The 27,981-nt window shown below is 43.2% G+C and overlaps 2 protein-coding genes across 5 annotated transcripts in view; one reads left to right on the top strand and one right to left on the bottom strand.

Annotated features, from left to right (window-relative positions):
* Nucleotides 1-8,134: 8,134 nt before the first annotated feature.
* MRPL1 (mitochondrial ribosomal protein L1) lies at nt 8,135-27,023 on the bottom strand. 3 transcript variants are annotated; one of them, XM_075038744.1, is made up of 11 exons: nt 26,882-27,023; nt 26,413-26,521; nt 25,772-25,912; nt 24,129-24,256; nt 22,757-23,000; nt 21,566-21,649; nt 19,912-19,983; nt 19,569-19,680; nt 18,020-18,120; nt 10,506-10,587; nt 8,135-8,562 (listed from the first exon to the last, which is right to left on the bottom strand). In XM_075038744.1, the coding sequence occupies exons 4-11, from the start codon at nt 24,146-24,148 to the stop codon at nt 8,411-8,413; spliced, it is 867 nt and encodes a 288-aa protein (XP_074894845.1). In that variant the 5' UTR covers nt 24,149-24,256; nt 25,772-25,912; nt 26,413-26,521; nt 26,882-27,023; the 3' UTR covers nt 8,135-8,410. The 3 variants fall into 3 exon arrangements, with proteins under 3 accessions (XP_074894845.1, XP_074894855.1, XP_074894834.1); XM_075038754.1 differs by lacking the exons at nt 25,772-25,912; nt 26,413-26,521; nt 26,882-27,023 and adding an exon at nt 24,471-24,565; XM_075038733.1 differs by lacking the exons at nt 25,772-25,912; nt 26,413-26,521; nt 26,882-27,023 and adding an exon at nt 24,471-24,559 and having other exon boundaries at nt 24,133-24,256.
* The window catches only part of CNOT6L (CCR4-NOT transcription complex subunit 6 like), a 37,290-nt gene continuing 36,308 nt past the window's right edge, over nt 27,000-27,981 (top strand). Inside the window, exon 1 of one of the 2 annotated variants that reach the window (XM_075038676.1) lies at nt 27,000-27,297. In XM_075038676.1, coding sequence (XP_074894777.1) covers nt 27,000-27,297 — 298 coding nt within the window. The remainder of the gene's footprint in view (nt 27,298-27,981) is intronic. The other variant, XM_075038718.1, reaches the window with a different exon arrangement.

Below are 27,981 nucleotides of genomic sequence, written 5' to 3' on the forward strand. Positions count from 1 at the left end.
TTACTCTTCCAATATTATTAATTTGACCTTCTCCCCACTTGGTCAATCTCCCTCAGAAACATCAAAATATACTCTTAAAACACCTAAGTGTGTGTGGCTCAATACAGACACACACTAGGATACAATGCCTGTCCTTGATTTCGGTTTCAAGTTCTCCAAATTGTAGGTAGCCTTTACAACACCTTTTTTACAAAAGCTTTGGTAAGAAAATGACAAAAGAGTCTGCGTTTCAGAGTCTGGAATCTCTACATCTAGTAGACATTTCACCCCTTCACATAACACCCAAGATCACAAATCACTACCAAAATAAAGGAAATGCAATCTTTTCCCAATGTCTCTGCACACAGGCAAGGAATAAGACACCACCTCCATGCACTACATGTAGTGCTACAGATTTTGTTAATAAGCATTTTTAAAACACAACGAGATTAGGCCATTAAAAAGTTGCATCTCTTTGAAGCCACTATCCATTGATAATGGATGCTCATAAGGATTTTGGAAAAAAAAAACAACGAACCAAAACATATTAAAAACAGTTTTCTTGAAATGTGAACAACTTGAGCTTTCAATGCCATCTCATCTACTCACAATCCTGTTGAAAAGCCCCTGAGAGGCGGAGAAGCAACCCTTCCACAAACCGAGTGCCCAGCACAAAATTACTTCCCTTCTTTTTATGCAGGGGTGCCTGCATTTTCGCTTGGTATAGCCAATGCAGACGTGCACTTACATGTGCTACATAGCACACACAGACCGGGCCTTTAGTTTTCGGGAAGCGTATGACTGACCACACTCACGCGGCACAGCTTTCCAGCAGAACCGCAAAGTACAAAGGCCACCAGGCAGCACGCTGGTAGTAAATGCAGCAGGCATTTCCAGAAACCTCAGAAATAGTAAATGTCTTTCTACTAGATGATACACATGTGTACATAGCTTCAACTAGGATGACGCCCTTATATTTCTCTGTCCCGGTACCCAAAATCCACTCCCCATCCCTGACAAACTCTGGGAGCTGAAGGCAGGCGTGTTTGGGAAAGCCCTGTTACAGGAACCATGCTTGCAATGGTGCAAAGTCCCTGAAATAAAGCTTTATTTTTCACAAGGCACTGCTAGCATAAGGTCACTGTCTACCTTTGTTAGCACACCATCTTTTCTAAAAGCTTGGAATAGTAACTAGCCTGTGTACAGGTCGCTTCCAAATTTCTGTTCTCATAATCAATTTCACTAATGCTGGGAAATGAAATTTACCTGACTTACTTTGTCAAGGGGCATCTTAAAGAAAAAAGTTTTGCCTAACTTTTCTCTTATTTCCGCACCAGTCACTTTTCCTCCTAGATACTCAAGAGTCCATGCTGCCAGCAATGTAAGCGCAGGACTCCTCCTGCTGGCAAGATGAAGCTTTCAGGAAAGAGCGAAGTATTTTTAATCACTACCCCTTTCACTGAAAACACTTAACGCCTTAGGGTTGGGGTTTTTTAAGCCGTCTTTAGGCTGAGAGAACAGTCCCGCAAACGTTTCTCCATTTTAACAATACAAAGGCCTTTACAACTCCAGTTGCAAATAAATACCATCGGCACAAGTTTCTAATATAAAGATGCCCCCTAGAACAACCCACAGGCTCACAGAAGATCTGCTACCCCATTGAGAATCCCACCAAAGCTTCCAAGTGCCACAGCCCCTGACATACACACGTCTAGCGCTGCCAGTGACCAACACAACATGGCATTGCATAGTCACCGTCTGCAGTAATAGTTCATCTTAACCCAGCATTTCCCAGTACCTGGCAATTTGGGAAGACTGGGTTTACCCCCTTGTTTTCCAAGTACTCTTGCAGCTAAAGAACTTCATGTTTAACTTAACAGGATTTGACTCTGCGAAATTCAACGCTCTTCCGATTACTTTTGTATTTTTCACAGGCAGTTTCGGCAGAAAGCCTGACCTTTGTTCTCAAAACCTTCACAAATGAGCACTCGCCTTTGCTAAATGGTAGAACACTACCCACTAGGGGTAAAAGTAACCCTAAAAATAAGCAGCTTATATTGAAGGCCACTGATGAAAGACAGTGCTAAACCTTAAAAGTCAATGAGCGTCCCCAAATCAAGTCTCCCTTGAAGCTGTCTCCTTTCAGAAGGATGCTAATACAAATCCCTGATGGACTGATTCCCATGCTGCTTATCCTCATGACATAAAACTCCTATTTTTCCAAGAACAGGGATAGAAAGCAAGGACATGGCTTTCCTCCCAAACCAGCTTTCCACTTGAATGGCATAGCACTCCTCCCCAATGTTAAGATACTTGCACATGCACTGAACACTAGCCCTGCAAGGTACAACCCCCAGGAATTCACTCTGACAACTCCCCCTTCACGTAGCTGTGGGATGAAGCTTCTAGCCACCTGCAAGCTGAGGTACTGACAGAAATGACTACTTGTAAAATAATGATGTTTATCCCTAACAATATTTTGAGTCAGCCTTAACAGCTTTTTTTTTTCCCCCCTCTGTCCTATTTAAGTCAGTGCAAGTTTTACCATACTGACAGAATTTAGGCTATGGTACTAACTTCACCCAAAGTTTGGAGGCTGACCATACCAATGGTACTGCAGAATATGAATGTAATCATTCATGGTGCCTGTCTCGGCATTTAGAAACATCTTACTCCTTATAGGCACAATTAGATTTTTAAACAGACCTCATCAGTGACATGGTCTGGATGGGCTTTGTGCTTAGCCCAGATCTTCCCAAGCAGTTTTGTGTCCTTCAGATGAAGCGCTCAGCCCAACAGCTTAGACTAGCCTAACTTTCAGAACAGAGGCAGACACACAGCAGAAGTTGGCAGCTCTGTCCCCGGGAAAATTAAAATCGGTGTCTATAGCTGACAAGTTAAAATCAAAAAGTGTACAAGGCTGATTTTACTTGACATTTCCAAGACTATGCTCAGCCACAGTACAGCAGAACAGCAACTGTGGGACTAGTGCCAATGCTAAGCGCTAGCCCCCTGGAAAACCCCCAGTGGGTGCAAAGAGACTAGCCTTTCTCGCATCAGTTTTGAACGTGGCATTTGTAACATCCCTGTCCTGCTTTTCCAAGTTTACCTCCGCGCCATAATTTACAGCAAAATCCCCGTGAACTCAGTTTGACCTACACAGACTCAAAGGTTTTTGGAGTGCAGCTAATTCCCGTACAAGTCCAGGTTTAGGCTGAGTGTCAGCCTAAATCCTTCATTCCCCACAACTGCACGCGTGCCTCTATGGCAATTTCTTCCTTGTTTGGGCAAATGTTTCTGTATGCACTAACTGTCAATCCGAGTTCATTGCCTGCTTCTCCTTAGTTAAACAGCGGTTTCATATAAGACAATTATAAAAGCAATCATACATCATCCGCATTACTAAATGTATTGCGGCACTCTGCTTTTTTCCACATGAAACATCAGTGAGCTCTTTCAATACTCATAAATAGTGGGCATTCCAAACCCCATACATCAGCTCCTGCTTTCTTACCATCAGCAAGAGCGCACTTTTAGAGGCAAAGAGGCTATGACCTCAAATGCTGTAACCCAATACTTCCCCGAGAAAAATTTTTGGTTGAAATGAAGCTGCCACCCAAATTCAACATAGCTTGGATTGTGCTGCTAAAAATTAAGACAGGAGAGAATGGAGGGTAAACGCAGCAAAAAACCACAAAGCCCTTTGGGAGAAAACAAGGGCACACCGATCAGCCTTCATCACGTCTGTGGTACATGGGAAGATGGTCTCGTCCTGCCAGCCACCCTCCCCGACATGTCCCCCTTCTTGCTGAGGGCCAAGCATGCACAGCAAGGTATGGTTTGTTAAGAGGAAAGAACATTTAGTAATTAGTCAACTGCTCAGCAGGAAGCAAAGAGTATGTGCTCTCAAACCCAAGTACGTGCAAAGAGTTTGCCTAGAGTACCTTTCACTAGGGAGTAATGCACTTACAGTTAAGTTCCCACTGACTGCAGATAACATCACACAAAAGCAGCTAGCATGGACTGGTTAATGCCTTGTAACACATCCTTCCTCACTTGAACACATATTTGGGTATCCAGCTCCTGGGTTACTGCCATTTTGCTTTTGATAGAAGATCTGTGTTCTATTTACCTACCAAAGGAGTACTGAGCACTCATTAAGAGCAACTCTGGTAAAAACGGTGCCTCTTATTCTACAGGACTTAAAAGAACTTAATATTCAGGACAGACAACCTGTTTATATACTGCTCTAACTAATCAGAAACCACTAAGCACTACAATCCCACGCTTCGCAATGAGTACACTAGTAATAATTTCTAGAAGCCAGCAATGCCATTTTAGTTAGGCTTACTGTAACAATTAAACTGGTTTCTAAGGCATATTGGCACAAGAACCACATGTACAACAATTCCCACTCTGCATGTTTCAGGACTAAGCTTATTAAAGGGGAATAATCTCATGTTGTCTTCCTCCCTTTCATCTCTCCTCTGTGTCAATCAAGCATTTCGGTATAAAAACCACAATATACTCAACAGTTTGTATAACGCTATTTCAGTATTACACAGACCAGGGGCATTATTACTTCATCTATTAACAGCATAGTAACACGTATGCAGAACTGCAGGATTACACCTGAACAAATGCAGCTGAAAATTTGCTAAGTTCATTAGTTAGGTTTTTTTTCTCACCTGACTCCTAGAGGTTCAGATTTACAGTATTTCCATAGCGTTCAAATTTTCAAAGTACAGATTTCTTCCAGAATGTTTATTATTCCACACTTCTATTCTTTGAAAGTACACCCAACTGCCTGAGAGCTTATGATTTAAATTCACCTGTATATTTATGCTTAAGCATCACTTATTTTAAAAGCCACCCATCCTCAAAAGGGCAGGTATACCTTTTTCCATAATGGATAGTAAAGTCTTTGAAATTTGCCACGCAAAAATAGAGAAGAGACCAAGAAACCTACACAAACGGTAACACAAGCCTTGCTTTTCTACACCAACAGGTAACTTACCTTCACATTGTTCCTTTTGGGTTGCAAACAGCACATAACTACTATAGTATCTCATACTATTCCTCATATAAGTAATCAATTAGTAATACAAACACTCTTTGCTTACACACAGGCACAAAAGATTATTTGCAGGGTGAAACAACGTTCCTGTAAAACAATATCCTACCTTTTGCTAAAATTCAGTGTAAATCAATTGCTCCTGATCCATTTGAGATGCATCTAAGTTAAGAGCCAGGTCCTCAAAACAAAGCACACCCCCATGGCTTTCTCTTTTCTGTTCATGCAAGTATGCATCCTTAGCACAAACTCCAAGCTTCCAAGCAGAAAGAGGATACAGCATAAGTGATGTACTTGCAGAGGATGGTGTGCTTGAACTAATGAAACTAGACATACTGCAGATGAGCTTATGCAACATCATTAATTTTTTTTCATTAGGAAAAAAACATCTAGGTAAAACTTGTCACAAGTAATCAAGCCTTTTGCTACAGCCTGATTAAGCTGCTACCCCATTCTATGTTGGCATAGGCTAGATTGCCAGCACACAACCATCAGTAATCAGTACAATCGATTACTTAAGGCACAAGGTGGAGGGGAAAAAACCCATAAATTTGAAACACTTAAAAAACCCTCTGTTTCCTCTTGATTGCCTACTCTCACCTATCTTCTGAAACTTGCCTGGTGCTCCAGACCAGAAATTAATAGACATCAGTATTAGGGAACTAAAAAAGCTTTGCTCTACAACTTTAACTTCTGCAGAACAGAGAAAAGAGGAGGGGGGGAAACCAAACAAAACCCCCCCAAAAAACCCAACAGAAGATCCGTTCTAAATATACTTACAAATGACTACCATTATCAGCCTCCTTATCACCAATTCCTGATGTAAGATGACTTGGATCAAATGGGATGTTTAGAGCAGTTAACATCACTGAACGCATTTGACTATTTTTGCCAGTCACATCAACTCTTCACTTTGAAAAGCAAGAGTTTTAATTTTCTTCTTTCTACCAGGCATATGAGCAGACCCCACAGTAAAAAAAACATGTTTAGGTGGCTATTCAAGTGCACTGGCATTGCTTTTTCCACACACTATGTACTAAGTCTACTGAAGTCAGCGTGAAGCCTTCCTTTACTCCTAAGAGAATTTTCTGATCAAACCCTGAGCAAAGCACCCCATATAATCAAAAATACAGCAGCATGGCCTAACAGTAATCTCTCAAGCACCCTGACTGACAGCAGCCAAATGCTTCAGATGGGAAGTACAAGAATTTCTATGCAGACAGATATAGGTAACCTCTCAGGGGGTGGGGGTGGGGGGTGGTGGAGAAAAAAAGAGCCCCACCTCCAAAAATAGGAACAATTTAAAGCTGCAAACACAAACCACCCGTCCAGATCTGGATAAGCTCATCCCTTTCATAAGCAGCCAATCTTTTTTGGAACCATCTGACATTTTAGGGTGCAGTTTTACTAACACGTTTAGCGACAAAGTCCAAAAAAAACCCCACTGAGAAACTCTTTTCCACACACTTCTACAGAAGGGAACAAGAATGCCACCTGCTGGAAACAACGTGGAAAAAAACGGCAAAGAAATTCCGCAGCAAAGCAAAAACCATGTATTCTTAAAGAGTCAGTTAAAAGATGCATGGATATTTATGCTGGTCTCCAGTTTATATTTAAGAACTATGCTGGAGGAAATCAAGGTAGGCAAAATGAGAGTGAATTAAATCAGGCAGAACGGTAAGATTACATTACAAGCACACTCAAGACTGGCTATTGCAAAAAAGGGTTAGCGTTTTTGTTTTAATCTGTTTGACACACACCAACCAGCCCCAAAGAACAAAAAGCTAACTGTGCAAAAACTGGAACCATTTCCAAGTCGAGCCTTCTGATGTGTTTAAGAGCTCAAACCCCAGCAAGAGTTCAACTCATTTACTGGAAATCTACCACTTCGGTCAAACTGTGCTATTGCTAAGACAGACCTACATTTCAATTAAAGAATCTTTATTTTCAAAATTTTTCTGCCAAATCTCAGTGGTATGCATAGCTACTAAGAGTCAGAGGAACAAAGTTAAGCAGGTAAACAACCAAAGGTGACCCCCGCTGCCTTTTGGCTTTGCCCCTATACACTGGCAGAAGGAATTAGGGGCCTCTATCCAGCCACTAGAAAATCAGTGTCTTCTAGCCAGGTCTCCAGAGCCTAGGCCCCTCCAAGATGACTAACCTAGCACAGGACCACAGCCCCACAGCTCCTAGCTACTCACTGCTCCCATTACATACATGGTCTTCATCTACATACGATAACAGATGAAATCCACATAAAGCATCAGTCAGTATTTTTAGTAAAAAAAAAAAAATCTTACTAGGAAGTGTAGCATGGGAGTCTTCCTCAGAGTCACCTGTATGGAAAAAGAGATCTTCTGCTGCTTGTTGTGAAGCCACCCCCACTCCCCCAAACCCATCCACTTATCCTGAGTGGTTACTCAAAAGCTCATCAAGAAGAACCTCTCTGATAGAAAAAAAAGACAAGAAACTGACACTTACAACTTTGTAGCTTCACTCAGGTTTCACCCCAAAACATTTTAAGGATAATTCCTTCCAGGACAGTGCAAACAAACCACTGACTGGATTCTCTCAGGGGCATCGTATCAGTTATGCATAGCTTAAATAGCAGTATTTGAAAGATAAGGTCCATGATCACTCCTCCCACAGAATACATGCAATTTTTCCACAGAAAAACCTCACCTATTATAATTTGTCACAAAAGACTAACCTGCATTCACAGGCTCAAAGTAGCAGAGCAGTAATCCTCTGTATACCCCTCCATTATCTACGTATGCAGATTAAATGAAAACCAAGTGAGATATCACAAGCATCAAGCAGGTGTTACTCCCAACTCAAAAGGGACACCACGTCTAACTTCACAGAAAAATAGAATGGTAAATAAAAAACAGTTTCCTTCATTGGCGAGTTATACAGCAGCTTTCCACAAGTAACTGCATTAGTTGCTCTGTGGGGAGGACTTGAGTCAAAACAACAAAAGCATTGAATATTCTGCAATTTCAACAGAGTAAAGAGCCCAGTATTATGGATATAACATGTGCTTGCCTTTTGGCTGCAGTTACGGAAATTGGATGGCAATACTTCAGAAGTTACAGAAATACTTTTATTAGAGTAATAACTATTATGTGCAGAGAAAAAAAACAACCACACAAACTAAGGAGCTTTCAGCTACCAACAAAAGGAATCTAAAATGTCTTCAGTTTTGACAACAGACAACTGTCTGTGACAATGTTTCTTGTCACAAAGAATTTACCAGTGAAATTCACAAGTTCAATTTATTTTTTCTTTTCATAAAGTATGATTTGAATTACACTATTTGCTTTCCAAGGCTGATCATCAGATCTACAAGGAAAGACATCAGGTACTAACAGGTTCTTGGACATGTTTTTCTTCATCATCTTCTGCATTTTTTTCTTCTACTTTTTCCACCTGAGGTAGGAGTCCATCAAGGTTCAATAGCAATCCTTCACTGGTTGAAGATCTAATAACCAACTTCTGTACAAAAGGACCTAGAAAACAAAGAACACCACCAATTCAGTCACTCTACCACCATGTCTCCAGGCTGATTTGTCATAGTACTAATCCATACTGCATCAAGCACATGACCAGGATCAGATCTATACATGTAGACACATCCCTTCAGTACAGAGTGTTTAACATCACCCTGGCAGATTGGGTTCAAAACACAATTCACACTCTGGTGCCATAAAAGATATTAACTTGATGGCTACCTTATTCCTTCAGTACCTCACCAGCAGTTGACATCACTGGTGCCCCTGGGCCTTTGAACATACAAGTAAAACTTCAGACACACACTCCTCCAAAAAAAAATTAAATACAGGTTAACTCACTTTGGGAAGCGGTCCTGATTGGCAAGATATTGGGGGGCAGTGGTGGAGTTTTGATCACACAAATATTCATATATAACTAAGAGCACAAAAGACACCATTTCTAATTGAGGATCCTACCACGAAATGCTGAAGGAACCTTCTGACAAGAAGAACTACAAAACCAGTCAGATTGCTTTATGGAAGATTAAATAGATCTACATTATAGTCTGAGAACATTTGCTTGGTGGTATTTTTAGTCTCGCATTAGATCAAGTGACTCGCAGAGGAATGACATTTTAGTGATAACTAAATAGCTGCATGAGGACATGCTATTACATATGGGAAGTCTGAAAGGAACTAATGAGATATATATAACTAGTTAGTCTAAGTGGTTGATAGTTAGCAAGCATATCTAGACTCCACTGTTGCAAAGATTTGTTAATTACCAAGTCTACTTCCTATAAACAGCAAATACTTTTAATGAAGCCAGTAAGAGACCCACTACAAGAACCAAACTTGATAATGCAAAATCAGCAGAAATGCTACTAAGACCAGAAAAGCTTACCCTTAACTAGATTGGTGTAGTTCACATATGAACTCATTCAGGACAAAAATAACACCACTTCCTGCTTTTCTTTACTTATATCTCAAGTCAGCCAACCCCTTATACGTTTTATCTGGGCTGAAATGCTTCTAAAGGCATGTGTACTTGACTTTTCATGGTCTCTCCTCTGTACAGTAGTTACTATTAACAGCATCACTGGAAGAGATGCAAGATGATTCTTTTTGCAGACATTAAGCCAATATTAAAACACCGTTTTCTTAGCTCAAACAAGGCTAATTCTTCCATAAAATTATGTTCATAAATCACCATTTCCACTCCAGCTAAGCAGATTACATTTGTTTAAAGTTCACTTCATTATGACTAAGAACAGATAGCATACGAGTTGTTCACATTCTTTGCTCAGAACAGTGAGCAGAACCCACAGGAACAACACGCAGAATTCACACCTTTACTCCTTTGTAACCTGATCCTTTTGCTAAGGAATTAAAAAAAAAAAAAAAGAACGGCTTTTCCCTTGGAGCAGCCGAAATTTTAAAAATATCTTGGTAATAGAGGAAAAAAAAAAAAAAAGGTGGTATACCTTCAAACAGGGTAGCTAACCAGACTAGATGTTAACTGAAGCACAAGCTTTAACTTAAGCAATTGCTGGTGGATTCCAGGTTCAGATTCTTTACATTGAGCCACAACAGGGTCACGTCAGTGGAGTAAAACCAATGCACACAGACACTCCATGTCCCATAAGGATTTCCTTGTATGGCTTTAATCCACTTAAGCACCAAGCCTGCAAACTTAAGTTTTGTACAATATCTCACTCCTTTCCTCACACAGACACTTATAAGGTGCAACTGGAGTTCACATCAATAAGAGCAGATGCTATTCATGCCCTTAGAGGCTGTAATTTCTTAGGTCTTGATTTACTGAGTTGCCTAACAGCTTCCTCCTGTCCCAAGGCGGACAAAGCAGCAAGGTCATTTAATGACAACCCAGTAAACAAGACTCATTTCTTAATTTTGTTGGCTGTAATGTCAATTACCACATGAGAGGAACACCTACTTACCATAAGTCAATGGCTTGAACGTGCAGATATCACGGATAACTGTTTTTAGATTGGCAACTATCTGCTCAGTAGGCATATCCAGCTGAAAAAGGATAACGCAAAGTTAGCCATGGGGATACTTAAAGTCTAGATTAATAAATCTGAAAGCACTGGGTACATATTTATTTTACATTTGGATAGATTTTGTTTCTCTGCATTCCCTGTTAAGGAGTTACAAATCCCATTAACAGCCATATCCAAATGACTGGGAGAAAAAACTATTGTATACATGGTTATATGCTCATCATTATTCTCTGTATTTCTACTCATGACATTAAATTTCCATGGCTCCGTAACAACACGTAGCCTTAGAGAGGTAAAGTCTTAAAAAAAATGTATGTACAAGTGTTTTTGCAAAAAAATCACATTAAAATAAAGTATTTGCAGAAAAAAGCCTCAAGAAGTAGCTGTCAAAGACTGCAAAACAGATCAACTCAAAAACAAAGCATCTAAAATTGAAGGCATTGAGAAATTTAACAGAACCAAACAAATAATTAAAAAAAAAAATTATAAGGCTTCGTCCCCTTTTCTTTCCCATTTTAACATATGAAATGGAATTTCTACTTTTTACATAAGTTACGTGGAACCATTGAGCTGTAAACATATACCAGTTCTTTATCTACCATTTTTACGGACCCCGGTTCCCGTCCATGGCGGTTTTGACCTTCCAACAAAAACTGTGGACTGATGGCTCCTCGTCCTGCCCGATGTCCTCATCTAATGGAGCACTTAAGCACACCTTACTTCCAACACAGATGTGATCCTCACTGGACCAATCACAGATACTTGGAAGGGAACCAACACTTGCCAAAAAATTAATACCTCCATCTTCTCTCTTAGACCAATCACCTTAAACCATGACTGCTATTCATCTTATCCGGACTCTCTTCAAGAACGTGCAACTCATGATCAAGAGACAGGCCAACCTGAACAGCCTCAGGTCAAAGCCAGGACCGACCTGACTCTCAGCTCCTGGAGAGCTTAACATGCATTTCTCAGACTTAAATGTTTGGCTGCTATAATGCCCTGCTATGCTTTAATTCATTTGCTGTCTGGTCTCACCCATATCATCCACATTTCTTTATCTGAATGAAAAATCAAGTTCTTTTTCTAGAGCTTTCACGTATGGAATTAAAAAAGCATTTATTCTCACACAATTAACTATGTTTCAGGGGAGCCTACAGGCACCAGTGGGGTCTCCTCTTCCTCTCCACCACCTCCCAATGTAGCATGAGCAGATTTTATTAATATCTCACTTATCTGTAAATGTATGCATTAATTTGCAATAGAGATACAGTTATACTTGACTAGTCTTCTCCCAGGTCTGGGCCATTAATCTCTCTTTATGTTCTTCTGGCAGACTTACAATCTAAATGCAGTTCCTCTGTTACACAGGCCAAAACACATTTGTCTTTATCATTGTTATGCTGATGGCAATGTGCTTAATCATTCATAAATTAACGGACATAAAAAAATCTGTTTGTTAATACTGAGCATTTCACCTCACTGACAGACACACCATGCTCTACCGAATACAAAATAAGAGGAATACTCAGAACCATTTAAATAAAAAATTCATTGGTAGCAACTAATTAGAAACTATACTTCAAATGAAGGTTCAAATAGTGTTTGCTTCCAAACCTTACACTAAGTTCAGGTCTTAAGCTAAGACCTGTACAGTTGTACAATTTCAGGGAGCTATTTGGCATTCATCATACATAACAAAGTCTAGAAACATTCACAAGAGACAGAATTTGCAAGTTGCTCTAAACAAGTTACAACTCCTTATAAAGATTTAGAAGTACAAGAAGTTTTGAGACAAGATCCATCTCAAAATCTGAATGTGTTAGTTAATATTCTGTAGTTGTTAAGACAGGAAAATAGGACAGAGTGACTTTCATTCAAATCAGACAACACGACACATCCCAAGAGATCACGTACCATAATTTACTTGAGATGCCGACAGCTCCATAATGAAAAAAGGTAATGGTCAGAGGGTTCCAAGTATTTCAAAATAGCTTACACATCCAAATAAATATTCCAGCTTCCAAGTAAGTATTCCACAGTAAACCCTTGTGTATGCACAGTCACTGTGTATCAGCACTTAGATATTTAGTTTAATTCAAACCCTCGCCAAACTGACCAAAGTACTCTGGACCAGATCTTCAAGACTGTGCAACCTACTCTGTTCAGACCAACTGCAATGACAGGTAAATATCTTTAAATCCTGAGCCTTCCTGAAAAATAACCATGCCTGCAGAGGGAGCAACTACAAATCAATTTCTAGTCCACTTTGTATAAATACAACCTAACCACAAGGTACCTTAGAAAATGACAGTATATACTACAATCAGAACACAGAAATTAATCGCTACCTATCTTACTGTTTAAAGTTTAGGACACTTCTCTCCAGAGCAGCACAAGGTGCTGTAAAAAGCTTCAGGGAAGTTACTGGTTCTTTTTTTTTTTTTTTAAATAAGAAACATGTTATATTTGTCTTTAAAAGGGCCTCCCCCACTAACTCTGCTGCCTAGTGGGAAATTGCCTATTAATATTCAGCATAGCACAAGTTTCACCAAAACAGATCCCGTTTAAAACTTGATTGATGAAGTCTCAATACTTCTAATCTTCTGGGGGATCTTTGGAAGACTGCAACTGAATGCACAGAAGAGCCACTCAACTATTTGCTGGCTAAATATGCAATTGAAAAACAACAAGATGCCTTGCAATTAAAACACTAGCTTTAACCGCAGAACTGCTTTTCTAAACTCTATTTAGAGAATTCTACCAAGAGATCATTCAGAGCACTGAAACTGTACTGCAGACTTAACTAACAGGCAGTTCAAATATAACACACATGTAGGGAATGGCAGTCATTGCAGGGCAGGAACACCTGGTAGAAGATGAGAAATGATTAACACAAAATGATTAACACTCTGCAAAACAAGATTATTGCCAGCTATTTAACTCAATACCTTAAGAATCAGTGGGCAGGAAAATAAAGCTAGCAACTAGCCAGTAAAAAAAACTGTCTTTATCTCAACCCACAGGTTTTCTCACTTTTACTCTTCTGATTTTCGCCCCCATCCCACCAGCGAGCAGCTGCATGGTGCTTAGGAGCCAGCTGGGGTTAAACCACACCACCATTCAACCAGAAAGCTACGTAAGTTCTCAGAGCACCTTAACTGGGCTTATAGTTGTGGTATCGGCTGGGGGTGGGGGAGTAGGCAGAAATCTCCTCCAAGTCCCCTCCTACAGCTGTTGAGTGACAAACTAAGAACAACAGAAAACCCACAGAGACCCAGAATTTTAGGTTTGGCTCTCTCAACAGTAAGATCTAGAATTCCTACTACCCACAAAAAAACAACAACAAAAAAGTTTTTATAATTTCAGTTAAATGCAAAACAAGAAGTGAGTTCAGAAAAACAGACATGAGTTCATACCTCTGTTTTCCAAGCAGGGACCTTTTGTCTCCTCACACTATCTATTAAGACATTTACCTTTTACACCTATCTTACTTTTTTGTAACAGCGAGACATTTCTGGAGCACAGTAAACTGCGAAGAAATTACCAACGGTAATTTGACCAGCATCCCATAACAATATGCAACCTCTGCATCCCTAGAATATAACCAGATTTTCTCTTAATTTCAACACAGAACACTTGACTCTACTAAACTCCAAGAACTTGCCTTCAAATGCCTCTACACAAAAAGTTAACTACACCTATTTTAAAAATCAGGTTTAGAGCTACTCCTAAACAAGTTTTATTTTGCTTCGCAGCAGCGTAATGCAACAACTCCACTTGGCCATTATGCTGCTACATCAAGCATCTTTTGTTACACAGTGAGGCCAGAAACTCGCATCTCTGCTTTCAGGAACAAAAAGAAAGCCCCTGAACCAAGATGTAAGTGTGACAAACATGGCAGAACAACATTTCTGTACCACTTGCAAAGACATCTGGAGGACTGACAGTATCAATAAGAGAAGAGCATTGATGTATTTTGCATTGCCTCGCTTTCACAGGTTTCTGCTCAGTTATGAACCTTCCTGAGAAGGTCAGAATAAGGGAAGAAACAGAGTTCTGTGCAGGAGCCTATAACATCGACCGTGCAGACAGCATTTCCTCATCCTGGCACTCAAAGGAGATGCATTTCTGAGGTAGTAGCCCCATGCAGTCCGCAGGGAAAAAAAAAAAGAAAAAAAGAAAAAAGAAAGAAGAATGCAGGCATAGAAATACCCTTACTGAGGCTGTTGTAAAGGGTTATTTCCTATTCCTAGTTTAACTTGCTACAACTTCTTCCACATCCTTGGTGCTGTTTGGAACAAAACTCAAGCCTTTTGCCAGTACCAGACTACTAGGAAAATGTTATGCAGGTACAGTCTAGTGCATACCATCAGGACTTACGCAACATATGCAACTCCAAGGTACGTAATTTAAGGCTGAAAATCTCTCTCATCCTGGACTTGTCAATACTTGGAATCATTTGGACTTAGCACTGCCGACAGGCAAGCCTTTCCATGTGGTATCTCAAATATGAGAACAGCTCAAACTGGTAACAACAGACAACTGTTACTACCTATGCTTTTTGCATTATTCCCTTCATCCCCCAAACATATTTCAACTATCAAGTATTCAAAGTGGCAAGAGTTAACACATCTTCCTCAACCGTGGGATTTTCTCCCCCCCTCCTTTAGGGAGTTCAAAGCTAGGAATCCATTAGTCTTGTCTTTTTTTTCTTTTTTCAAAGGACACTTACACTTCAGGCCTTCAACCACATTTACAGACAAGGAACCTAGATGCTACTCTTAGTACCAATGGACATTTCTGTTTCCTGCCTTAACTCTCATTTCCACACTTCTGTACATTCTACGTACCCAGTTTGAGATATCTCTGGTTCAGTACACATCTCTCCATACTTCTAACCCTCTGAATAAAACAGTGCTCCTGTAAACATGTCCCTTCCCAGAAAATACATCCTTCCGAACAAACCTTAAAGTCTCACCTCCTGAAACCATCTTACTCTTTTCCATAGAAAAACCATTTTGCAGGCTCTCTACACAGATAGGAAGATACACTAGAAATTCCTTCCTGGTGTCACATGCGGACTCTGATTTTTCTGAAGACAACTCCAACTTGGGAAAAAGAGAATTTTTTAATGATCAACAGCACCCTGTTTGGACTCAAGACTTGTGTCAAAACCCTCAAGAAAATGACTTTAAGCTGCCCTCTGCAGACAGCTCAATTCTGAAGGAGATATCCCGAGTGTCCTCATTTGTTTCCCTTCTGCTTTAAGGTCCATGTCTTGAAAGAAGATTTTACATTCTCAGTTTTACAACTTCAGATCTGCTAATTAAACTTAACTGCTGCTAACTTCTGGGCTTTTCAAAGACATCTCAATTACTACTAAGAATACAACGCTGAGGCTGCTGACTTACGTGGGAGTGCAGCATTACATCAAGCCACTGGCCATAACTGAACTAACAGGCAACATGAGACAGCAGCACTAAAGGGAAAACATCTCTTTGAGAAACGCCAGCTTGGCAGACTCCCAGAAACATCTACACTACTGTTTGGAATACAGCAATTGATCTTCATGCTTCTGTGTAATTCATAAATTATTATTTTCTCACAGACAAGATTTAAATTTAAAAAGCTCTTGATTTAGTGGTGAGCAGATATGCATAACCACTCAAGGCTCTCGCAGCCTCCCAGAGCCTTGCCTACACTCGATTTCCTTGCAGCGCCACTGCGCAAACAGTAGGAAAACTAGGTCAGGTAAAGGATAGTAGCTAGAGAGGGTGGAGACATTTTACACAAGCCGTAACCATTGAGTCACCCGTCCGCACACAACTCAATGCACAGCAGTGTGACAGAGCATGACACACTGTGTGTGCAGTGTTAGAGTCACCTCTGCCACGTAGCTGACATAAATTTAGCACGTATGAACTCTGTAAGGAAACCCTCATCGAACCACTTCTGATCCAAGATTAAGAGTTTATTCGTGAGAACCTACTGTTTACTTGTACAGAGTGACATCTCTGGCTGCACCAAATCTTCGGAAGTGCCGTGAAACTGCAGGGCTGAGCTGCCTAGACACAGAACCGAAAGTAATCTGTAACACCAACACCTTACCTCAGTAACAGGACGTGGTTTTAACTTCAGAAACTGTAGCTACAGCTGCAGGACTAATACACTAAGCAGAACCAACTACAACTGCACTGAACACTGTCAGGACATCAGGAATTCTTCATTCACCTTTATTTTTCTTCTTGACTACACAAGAAGAAACTTTACAGTAAGTTTAATTTGCAGGTTATTTTTTAGGCTGATCTACAGTACAGAATGATTAACGTTTGAGCAGTCCAAAGCAAAAGTTAAAGAATACAGTCACAATACTTGAAACCAAGACTAATCTATGGATTCGAGGCATTTCACACAGTCCATTAAACTTACGAAGAGCCAAAGATACTTCCTGCCTGTATCAAAGTGCAAGATAACACACACTTTAGCAGAAGAGTCCCAAGAACCTCAGTTTTGAGTATCATATAGATGAGCAAGCCATTGAAATTCACATGCACAACTCAGAGCAGCTAGCCAGAATTAAACAAACTTGCTTATTTCTAACCACCAGACAAAGCTGCAGGGGTTAGCTACCTCATACACTTCCTTTCTGTACCAGTATCAGTTAAAGGAAAACTAAAAATCAGGCACGTTTAGAAACAAACAAAACAAAATGAGCAGGGAAAATAAATAATAAAATAAATTAAGCAAAACTTATTAAGGCCTAAAAAATAAGAAATAAAGAGAGAAAAGATACTCTTATGTAACGCAATTTCTTATGTGACAGCAAAGCACAAATTACTTTTACGTATCAGGTGTAATGCACAGTTCTTGCTTTCTGCTCCAGTCCAGGACTAAAGTTATCAAAGTTAAATGAGTCTTTAGTTATTAGGTTAAAGGCCACATTTTTTGATCCACCTGTGCATATTGACCATGTACTCACAACCCATGGTTTATTTACTTAAAAAAACAAATCAGCTTTATTTTACTCACAGAAGAGTGCTGGGGAAGGCAGGAGGAAAGGGAAGCCTATGTTAACATGTCAACTCACAAGGAGATCACTAGGAAGAGTAACTTTTCTCATCCTATTTTCTTCATTATTACAATTCCTTGCCAATGTAGCGGCAAATACAGATCCCACTCTTGGCATCCTTAACGTCTTAGCATCAGGTATGCCTTGCTCTCAGTTTTAGCGGAGCCATCTTCTATGACCACACATTATCAACATACAGTGCTCACGCCAGCTGAAGATGTCACACAACAAAGAGTAAGAGTTCCATTTACTTCACAGGTCAAAGAACATGGTTAAAAATCTTGGGAACAAACAGATTAAAAATATCCCCCTCCCTCTTTTAACACTAACTGCAGTTCTGCGCAGCAAAAAAAACTTAAGAACTCTATATACAACTTACTCTTGCTATTCTTGTCTTGATTAGACGCTCGCCTTCTACCATGTACTCAAGACCTTCTCTGAAGAGTTTCAGCATTTTAGGAATATCATGGCCCATGGAATCTAGGGTTTTTTTAAAAAAAAAAAAAAAGGCAGAAAAGTTGTCTGAGTAACGCTTATTAGCGTAGCTAAGTGTGATATTAGTAAAGAGAGAATTCAATCATTCAATTAAGGCAGTTAGACTCCAATCAAAAATGCAATTTCATGGACAAGACAGTGGTGCCCTCTCACATACTATATAAATAATTTCTATCTTCCCTCCTTCCTTATTAATCAACAGACATGAATAGCCAATACAGTAGGAAACGTAATAAAGGCTTCACTTCAAATAAAGAACCTGCTTATGCATATATAAAACACAGCTTTATTACCTAACACAATTAAAGCAGCCTGAAAGACCAAAAGCTACCGAGTTCGGTTTAAAACAAGCCCCAAGTCTTCCTTGCAAATGAAGTCTCCAACTACGTAATAGCAAAGTAAACACACTACCTGGAACACCCTGGCCCAATCCAGCCACTCCCACAAGTCAAGCTATTTCTTATCTCAGCTGCAAGAGCACATTTGACAGATTTACACCATCACTCAATTGCTTCCAGTACAAGCATTACTTCTCCCAGAGATCTTTTGATGGCTCCAAGAGAAATTGGCCCTGGATAAGCTACAAACCAAGTAAGCTCATAATGGCACAGTATCCTCTTTGGAACAAAGGAAAGCTATCTGCAGTATTTTCCATTGCAATGTTTTGGACAGGTTAATAGGTTTGTCTTAAATGTTTAGGAGCCTAAAAACACTGCCTGCAGCTTATAAAACATTAAGACAGCTGGGGCAGGAAAGTAAGAGATATGGTTCAAGACTCAGTGCTTCACACAGCTGGCACAAGCTCTATGTTGGAAAAACAGATATTTTTTTTTTTTTTGTCGTATTTGAAATAGACTCCTAACACAGAGCTAAAATAAAGTAAGTCTGCAAGAGAGGACAAAAGTCCAATGTCAGTTGCTGTGAAAACCTGACCTGAAGAGGAAATGTCTTCAGCATTACAAAAAACGAGAGACCACACAGATAAGGGAGCAGGCTGTACTAAGGAAAAGCGTAAGTAGATCTGTTGTTGAGTAGTAACGAACAGGCAGAGGGAGCAGTAGCAGTCACGAAGCTGGGATCCAAACAACTGCCAACAGTTCGACAAGCGTCTCAGTGAATATGGTTTTTTTCAAGTTGTTTCTGTTTTCCTGGGTAACTTCACAATACTATTACCGTTCATCAGGACAAACAAGCATAGGGGCAACTAGTAGGCAAACTTAACTTGATTCTAATCCCACATTTGCCTGTTGTAGGAGAAAAGCACAGTCCTAGATTCCTAAAACTACTCTTATCTAAAACAAAAAGAGTGGTTCAGTCACATACAGTCTAATACTCAATGTAATCATTCATCTTCATCAAAAAAGTTTCAGTGTCGCCTCTAGAGTTAAATCTTGTTCAGTACCTGGGATTTGTAAGAAAGAATTGCTTCTTACTTTTTTTTGTGCTTGGGTACTTTCGTTTTAGTTTGCTCCTTAACGGTATTAGCTTAGGCATTATTGCAGGAACAGCTACATAGAAGTCCACTTGGATTTCATCTTCCAAAATCTGCAATAAAAACAATTAAATATATTTAGGAATACAATAAATTACCTCAGTACACAAGTTGACCTACAAGCATGTCCGAGCACAAAAACCCATCTCTTACGCTTCACAATGGCTGCTAACTTCAAGCTGGAGTTTACTGGACATGAGGTTTCTCACTCCCCACTCCCCTCAGTCACTGTTTAAAGTTAGGATACTTATATAATTCGTAAAAAAAAAAAAATAAAAAAATACCCATTTGATTAATTCAACTCCTCCCACAACAGCAGCTCCATTCTCTCGAGCTATTTCAGCTTCTTGCTCATCCTGTTGAGAGAAAAAACCAAAAGTTCAGTAACATCTGTACTACCAATTAGTCTGTATCAACAGCACTGGATAGGTGATTTATCTTGGACAACTGGGTATAAAACCAGGCTATTTACAGGTTAAAAAGGAAAGAATGGTTTAAGGCAATCAAAGACCCAAAATATCTAATGCTGGTGATATAGGAGCAGCAACTCCACTCCACTCCAGGTCCCAATAAGAAGGAACACTCAAGTCTTTAGTTGACTTCTACTGGAAAGGAGAAAAGCCCATCCCATTGCCAAGAAGCTCTATCAAAAGCCCTTTCTCTCCCACCTCCATGCCCTGCGAACTATAACGAATCATCCACTGGATGGAGCCAACATTGTACTCTAAGCTTTAAGAAAAGCACAGAACATGCTATTAAAAACCACAGTAAAACAGGGCTATTCAACTTCTGAAAGCGCTATTAAACTTTGGCTTCAAAGAGCATTTAGAAGTAAACCTCATCTGTCCTCTGCAAGGTTTTGCTTTTAATAGTCTGAAATATGGAAACATAAAAGGCATCAGTTTTGTAAAAACTTTGGCTCAAGCTTTCGATACAAGCAGATATTCACAACTCAAAACCAGAACCAACTTTTCCTCACAAGAATAAACTGCATAGCTCCACACTTCCATCCAAAAGCACTAGCAAGTGTTTCAGTTGCTCAGCCTTTTTCCACGTATACACCTTCACAGGGCATGGTACCTCTTATCCCACATGAATTTCAGTGAAGAAAGAAGGTTGTGAGATAAAGCACCAAAGAACCTGGCATGCTCAGGTCTTTGGTCAGCCCTCCCTTTTGTAGGAGGATTCTTACCTTGTAGCTCAGGTAGAGAATTCTACAAAAATTAAGCCCAAAGGGTAGTCAACTAAGTCTGTGACAGTTCTCCAAGATAATCGCATACAGATATATGTAGGTCTATTCTGTTAGAATGATTAACGGGCAAAGAACAGCAGCAGAGGCTGAAACTAGTCTCATACAGATGCTACAACTGCTCTACACACATTAGTTCACATTAGTGAACTCCTAGGAGAGCAGATAAAGGGTTTGGGACAGAGGGCTGTTAAGTTGCTTAAGGTTTTTGAGGATAAGTTACTTTCCCCTCCTCTCCCAAGGGTATCCTGTTACAGCACAAATCACTGTGAATAACACCCAGTTCTAATCTGCACTGCCTGCTGAGGCTGAAGACAGTGGGGTTGGACATGGCTGCTACACTAAACCATCTGCCTGTATTACAGAAAGGTGACAAAAGGTTTCACGCTATATATGATCTTTAATGATCTCTTCCTTAGTCACATTTATGCAAATGTTTACTGCCTCAGTGCATTGCTAGAATAATCTACATATATGTAAACCTATCAAGGTGAAGGAAATCCTCTAAGATGCTTGTTAATACATTAAGATGCTGCTGAAGACGAATCCCAGACAGACTTAACGGTTCTGTAAAGCACTCGCAGAGTCTTCTCAATAAAAGGTATAGTACTTGCATAGGAACTAGTTGTGTTGTAAGAGCATGCTAGATACGCAAAACGTATAAAAGCAAATAATTCAGGCTTACCCACCTCTGTGAAAACCAAGACCTTATTCACTTCATCTGTAAAGCGATACGGAAGAAGAACAATGCTGGCAAATGGATCCACTTTTTTCTAGTAAGTAAAGAAAGAAAAATATTAGAACAAAACCAAAAAAAATTCCTGAGGTATGGCAAGTTACACAATCGTGTGGAGTTGGTCCCCTAAATAGCAATCTTATCCACAATTTCCTTGCACAGAGGTCATAACAAACAAGCACGATGCAGAAATTGTGACTGCTTTTTTTTATGTCCGGTATATACTCAAATATAAACTTGAGACATGAATTACTTATGCTGCACTTAGCCCAAGAGAAAGGGGCCGGGATCAACAACTCCAGTGCAGGATTGCTACCAGGCTCGGGTACAATCAATAACAAACACCGAGGTGCCGCAGTTGCAGCTTATCTAAATGATGTTTCTGATGCAATGGCCAATGCAAACCATCAGCAAGGAATGTGTCTCTTACCAAGCCTTGAGAATACCACACAGCCTCCGACAGCAGGAGCAAGAGCTCTGCCGCATTTCTTTAAGCGTGAACTCATTTTCTGGCTCTAAGGGACCCCTGGTGTACCAAAGGGATATCTAGTTACGCACGTGAAGAAAGCAATTCTCAAGTGGCGTAACTGTTCTCAACTTATGGGGGAAGCAGGAAGAGTTTTAGGGAAAGACTAAACCGGGCTAGACACCTTTATATCAAAAAGGTCATAGGCAAACAAGCAATAGAATACTTTCAAGGAACGTTATTAAAAAAAGATAAAATCAAAACAAGATGAAGGACAGAGGCAGAGAAAAGCTTGTCTTTATACTTCTCCCTGTAACAATCATCCCAGAACAAAGCACACACATGATTTTGGTAACACATCTTTAAGTGGAAAGCCCTAACAGATGTAAAACTTAGTTTGATCAGTTCTGTCCAGACATGAATTTTAGTCACATAATAGCCTGTTTTCAAAATCCTCAATGGTGCTACCTTCACCTCAGGAGTATGCGGGATGTTTATTAATTATACATATATAAAGGCACAAAGCCACCTACAAAAGCACACATTATTCTAACAATCAGAGAAGCTGCAAGAGGCAGCCTAGAAGGCCGACAGCAGCATCTGCTCTACACTTTCAACACAGCCTTCCCATGTTAAAAAGAAAAAAAGTATCAAAACTTGTATAAACTTCCAACCTACCTTCTTCTGTAGTGCCATATCTAGGAATACGTTAATATAGACATACTGTTTGGGGTTAGTGAAGTCCAGTTCCTGAAATTTCTTTAGCATACCCAAAGCCTCTTCCACATCATAGGATGGCCGTTCATAATACCACGTCAAGTATACATCATCCACGGGCTTGCTCATAAGCGGCCACCTCCTAGTTACTTTTTTCTTTTTTGTTTCTTCCTGCTTGGTCTTACGTGAACCTTTTTTTGCAGTTCTAAGACAAACAAAAAAATATTGTTAGATCATCAACTGAAGAGTTTGGCACATGTTCTAAGAGAAAAAAGTAGATACTGTTATGTGTCACTTACTAAGTAACAATTAGTTAACAAGGAAGGTTCCACACAAAGATGAACAGCATCCCTGAATTCATCCCAGTTACTTGTCTCAGGCGGCCAAAACAGAAATCAAAACATTCAGAAACCAAAAGCTCTGTGGGCAATTAAGCTTCTCAGACAACATAGCCACATTTGTGTAGCGTGGAACCATGTTAACGACCTCCTACTGTATCAACACAAAACCAGTTTAAAATAACACACCAACTTTTACAGGTCTTGCCTTCACACTGGCTGGTAGCAGGCACTGTGCCCGAGCTGCTTCTAAATCCAGCAAATCCCACGCACCTTCCTGTCATCAGAAGGAGCCACATCTGCAGAGTTTTTCTTCTTCTTATAGTGGATGGTAGCAGTCCCCCCTTTCAAAAAAGGTTTCTCCTCCCTTTCCTGTATCATTTTGGATGCAGTTAACCACTAGTCCCAAACCCTGTTCTCCTACCTATTTTCAAAGGCTCACAAATCAAAGAAAAAATATTAAAGTAAGAGCTAGCTACTCCACTCCTCTATTAACTATGGTCAAAGAGTCTGCAACACTTCAGAACACCTGGTGTACAGCACGCTTCCCTCAGTACACAGAGTTCATTTTTAGTTCTCCCACTTACACTGTAACATTAGATTTAAAAAGAGAACAAATTCAACAATAAAAAGCAGCATGAAGCAAGATGAGAAACTGTTTGAAACTGATTCCATAAGCTTATCAGCTTTGATGCTGACAGTACTCCTTAACCTATAATCCAGCCACACCCTTCAAAAGCACACATCAAAATAATGAAGTAAATCCCAATAACTGTTACATTCGTTATTACAAGAGTAACATAAAACACTCCCTGCAAGTCTAGCTTAAATCTTCTCTCCCCAGGCTGTTTCTCTAAGAGCTAGCAGCTTGTGGGATGCCACCAACGCCTGGTCGGCTGTTAGAGCAACACTGCAGACGCCGAAACCACCACACACACACCCCCACCACGCCAACCGACGGCCAAGAGAGCTGCTTCGGATGGAAAGAGACGCACTCACTTCGCTGCCGCAGCATAGGGCCGGACGGGCGGCGTGACGCTCACCAAGGCGGGGGCGGCGGCGGCGGCGGCGGCGAGGCGCTGGTCGAGGCCGGGGAAAATCCACCCGCGATACGGGGCCAGTGCTAAAAGAGAAAAAGCAAACATCGCCTCAGACAGCCGCCCCCATCTCCCTCACTTCCCCGGGGGCCGCCCGCCAGGGCAGGCCCCACCGCCCCTCAGGGTCACCCCCTGCCCCGCGATCAAAGGAGAAAAAAAACACCAGCTGGAGATAGACAAAAGCCGGTGGCCGACGCCCGCCCTTTCCCGGCGGTGAGAGAGACGGCGAAGCCCCTTCACCTCTCCACAAGCAGCGACCAGCGGGCGCCGCCATCTTGCAGCGCCAGCACGGTGCAGCGCGAAAAGCATCCCCCGCGGCGGCAAGCACTTCCGGCGGCGGCCGGAAGCGCCGGACCGTGTCCCGCCCCCGCCGTCCCCCCCCAAACCGCCGCTGCCGGCGCTCGCCGTTCCTATGGTGCGGCGGTCCCCCCGCCCGGCTTGTGTCCGGTGAACGGAGCATTACCGGGGCCTGATTAAAAGCCTCCAGCTCGGCTCTTAACCGGCCTGAAAGGCGGCCTCGGTACAAAACCCGGGTTGTCCCGAGAGCCCCGCGAACAAAACTGACGCCCCCCGCCGAGGCGGTGTTCAGTGGGCAGGGCCTGCGCCAGAGACACCCAACATGGCGGCGCCGCCTGCGGGCCGCTTCCCTCAGAAACCGGCCTGTGTCCGCCCGAAAGAAACATCTGCCCGCGTTAACGTGATTGCCTGTGATTTTTCTGGGTGCCCTCACTCTCGTTCCCTTGTAGACGAGTTGGGAAAAAGATCCGCCTGGTCTACAGACCTACTTGTGGAGCGGCATCCATCTGTGAGGATTTTGTTTAAAGGGGTCCTAAACCGTTCAGATATCTGCCGTAAACTGTAATCCTGTCTCTTGCTATATGTGCGCTTGTTAAAAGGGGCCTCTTTATTCCCCACCAACGTGCTTTTCGACTAAAAACATCCCGACTCCTGCAGTTCCACTCCTCTCCCTGATAAATTTGTGTCCAAGAATATTCTCTAAATTCAATCAACTCCTTCCGGCTCCAAACTCTTGAACTCAGGCTCATCTTGCCTGCTGGTTTCTTCGGAAATATTTGTAAAATACCCGAGTAGCAATGACACTAGGTGTTTTCTTGTGGTGCAAGATGGTGCAAACTTCCCGCAGAAACGGCAGCGTTTGTCTCCATAGGGGCCATGGGCGCTGCGAAGGCCCGGCATCTGTTCGGATGTTTACATCTCACCTGGCATTCCCCAGACTAAAATTGTTATTTTTCAATCAGACGTATGTGCATATGTAAAACCAGTTGTTACAAAAAAAATGATAACGTATTTGTCCAATGTAACTATATGCTCAGTGTCCTGGGAAAAGATCCAGACGGGGAGGTGTGAGAGTGGACAGGAGGAAAAAAAGAAACTTTGTTGCTTAAAAAGTCTCAGGGAGGAGTGAAAAAGCATGAATTTAAAACACAGAGGCAGAGTGGGTTTGGGGAAAGGGTTCTTTTTGGATGGGCATTAGTCGTGTACATCTCCTGTAGTGGTGGCAGACGTAACACAAGACTCACCACATGACTCTGTTTAATATGCACCTCTGATCAGCTAACGACCGGCATCCTTCACGGTCTTCCTCCATGACTCCTCAATCCCCTTGTGAACCTCCAACTTGTTAGACACAAGGTCGCTGCTGTGGATCACGGATTTTGGCCCTGGGAGGGAAATATGGGCTCACGGTTAACGTGCACCCATTCCCGATTACTCACTCGCTCTGAAGCCCAATTCTCATCAAAACCCCTTGCTCTGTTGCAGAGGCTCCTTCTGCATTTCCCGCTCTCTGACCATATATGAGCTTTTTTGGTCCAGCACAAGTCCAGGCAGCCGCAAGTTCCAATAAAAAGCTCTTGGGCCCGATCTCTTGTCGCACCTCGTGCCCTCCCCAGCCACCTGCTGCTCCCTCAGACACCTCCCTGCACCTCTCTGATCCTTTTTTTTTTTTCCAGCACCATTTTTCCACCTGGGCTGTCCCACAGGTCAGCGCGCAAAGCCCTACATCCCTCCTCGCCCCTGCCTGCTGCTTTTATTTTATTTTTCAATCCATCCTTCCCTCACGGTAGGCCCACGTTCCTCCTCACTGAACGTGGAAACAGCCACCAGAAGAATTTCGGTGTGTCTGAGAGAAGATGAGCTTTAACGCTGGAGTGACATTTACCTGCACTTCCTTGCTTCAGGTGCCCAGAAGAGAATCCCCCCGTCTCACGAGGCTCCGTACAACTGAAATTTGGGCGCCGAAAAAGATTTCCCAGAAAAGGAGCTGCTGCCTGCGGAGAAACAATCGTGACTGATGACAAAGAGATGTCTGCACCCTCAAGTAAATCCCACGCTGAAGACGGAGGTCTGACCCCCCGGCCCCCCAAGCTTCGCCTGCAGCCATTTCCCTCTCCCGCTCTCCCAACCCCGGGGGTGAGCAGCCCCCTACTCACCCCCTCGCCTCCATAATTTGGCGGGCAATCAACCCCTCACGAGTCTCCCCCAAAACCCGAGCCACCGTCCCCCCGCTGGCCCTCCGGATGACAACCCCCCCCTCCTCGGCTCCCCCTCCGGAGAGGGCTCCCGGTTGCCGCCAACAAAATCATGAGGTAAAAATGGGGTGTCTTCCCCCCCTCAAGCGTTTCGGGGACCTGCCGCTGTTCCCCCGGGCCGGTGGTGTCCTCCCGGGGCCGGCGATGCGTCGTTCCCCTCCCCGGGCAGGTGTTGACACGGGCTGCGGGGGGGGGGGTGGGTGACAGGGCCCGGTGTATGCCCGAGGTTCCCGTCCCCCCTCCTCCGCCGCGACGGCCCCGGCACCGCCCGCCTCCCGCCCCCGCCTCCGTCTCCTCCGCCCTCCGCTCCTCCCGAGTCCCCGGCCCGCTCCTCCCCGCCGCCTCCCGCCGCCGCCGCCGCCGCCGCCCCGGCCACCCCCGGCTCCCGCGGCTCCGTCCCGGCCCCGGCCCCGCTTCCCGGCGGGCCGCCGCCTGCATGTCGTTGCTGCCCGCCGCCGCCGCTCCCCCGCCGCCCTGCCGCCGCCGGCCCCGCCGCCCCGCCGCGCCGGATGCAGGTGAGCGCCGCGGCCCGACGGGGCCTGCCGGGGCGGGGAAGGGGGGGGCGGGCGGAGGGGGGAAGCGGGCCCGCGCCGCCATGTCGGGCCCCGCCGCCGCCGCCGCCGCCCCGCCAGCACCGGGGCCAGCACCCCGGGGCGGCCGCCGCGGCCTGGGCCGCCTCGCAGCCGTCGCTCCGCGCCCTTACGGGCACACGGATCCGCGGATACGGGGCTTGGGGGGGGTGGGGGTGGCGGGCAGATCCCCGGTGAGGGGCGGCCCGGAGGGGAATAGGGCCCCCCCCCCCCGAGGGACCGGGGGTGAGGAGGGAGCGGGGGTCCCCCGGAGGCTGGGCCGCGGCAGCGTTGGCGGTAGCCCTCCCAAAAAGATGCTTTTGAGGATGCCAGGCTCACCCCGCGGCCCCGTCTGAAGGCGGCAGCAGTGGGGCGAACCCCGGCTGTGAGGCGAACCCCAACCGTGAGGTGAACCCCGGCCATGAGGCGAACCACAACCGTGAGGCGAACCCCGGTTGTGGGGCAAACCCCAATAATGAGGCGAACCCCGGCCGTGAGGTGAACCCCAACCGTGAGGTGAATCCCCGCCATGAGGCAAACCCCGGTTGTGGGGCGAACACAAGCGCTCGGCCTCAATCCCCTCCGGGCCGGCCGGCATCCCGCGATGGGACCTTCGCCTGGCACCGTGGG

This window comes from Buteo buteo, chromosome 1 (assembly GCF_964188355.1).
Source record: "Buteo buteo chromosome 1, bButBut1.hap1.1, whole genome shotgun sequence".
Taxonomy (NCBI): domain Eukaryota; kingdom Metazoa; phylum Chordata; class Aves; order Accipitriformes; family Accipitridae; genus Buteo; species Buteo buteo.

Bases quoted from the DNA above. Each gene is read 5' to 3' on its own strand.
- MRPL1 (XM_075038733.1), bottom strand. From the start codon at position 24,504: ATGGCGGCGCCCGCTGGTCGCTGCTTGTGGAGAG. The intron at 19,984-21,565 runs GTGGGTAAGCCT...TTCTCTCAACAG, and splicing joins AGGTCTTGGTTTTCACAGAG to GATGAGCAAGAAGCTGAAAT. The intron at 8,563-10,505 runs GTAAGTAGGTGT...TTTGTTTTCTAG, and splicing joins GTTCAAGCCATTGACTTATG to GTCCTTTTGTACAGAAGTTG.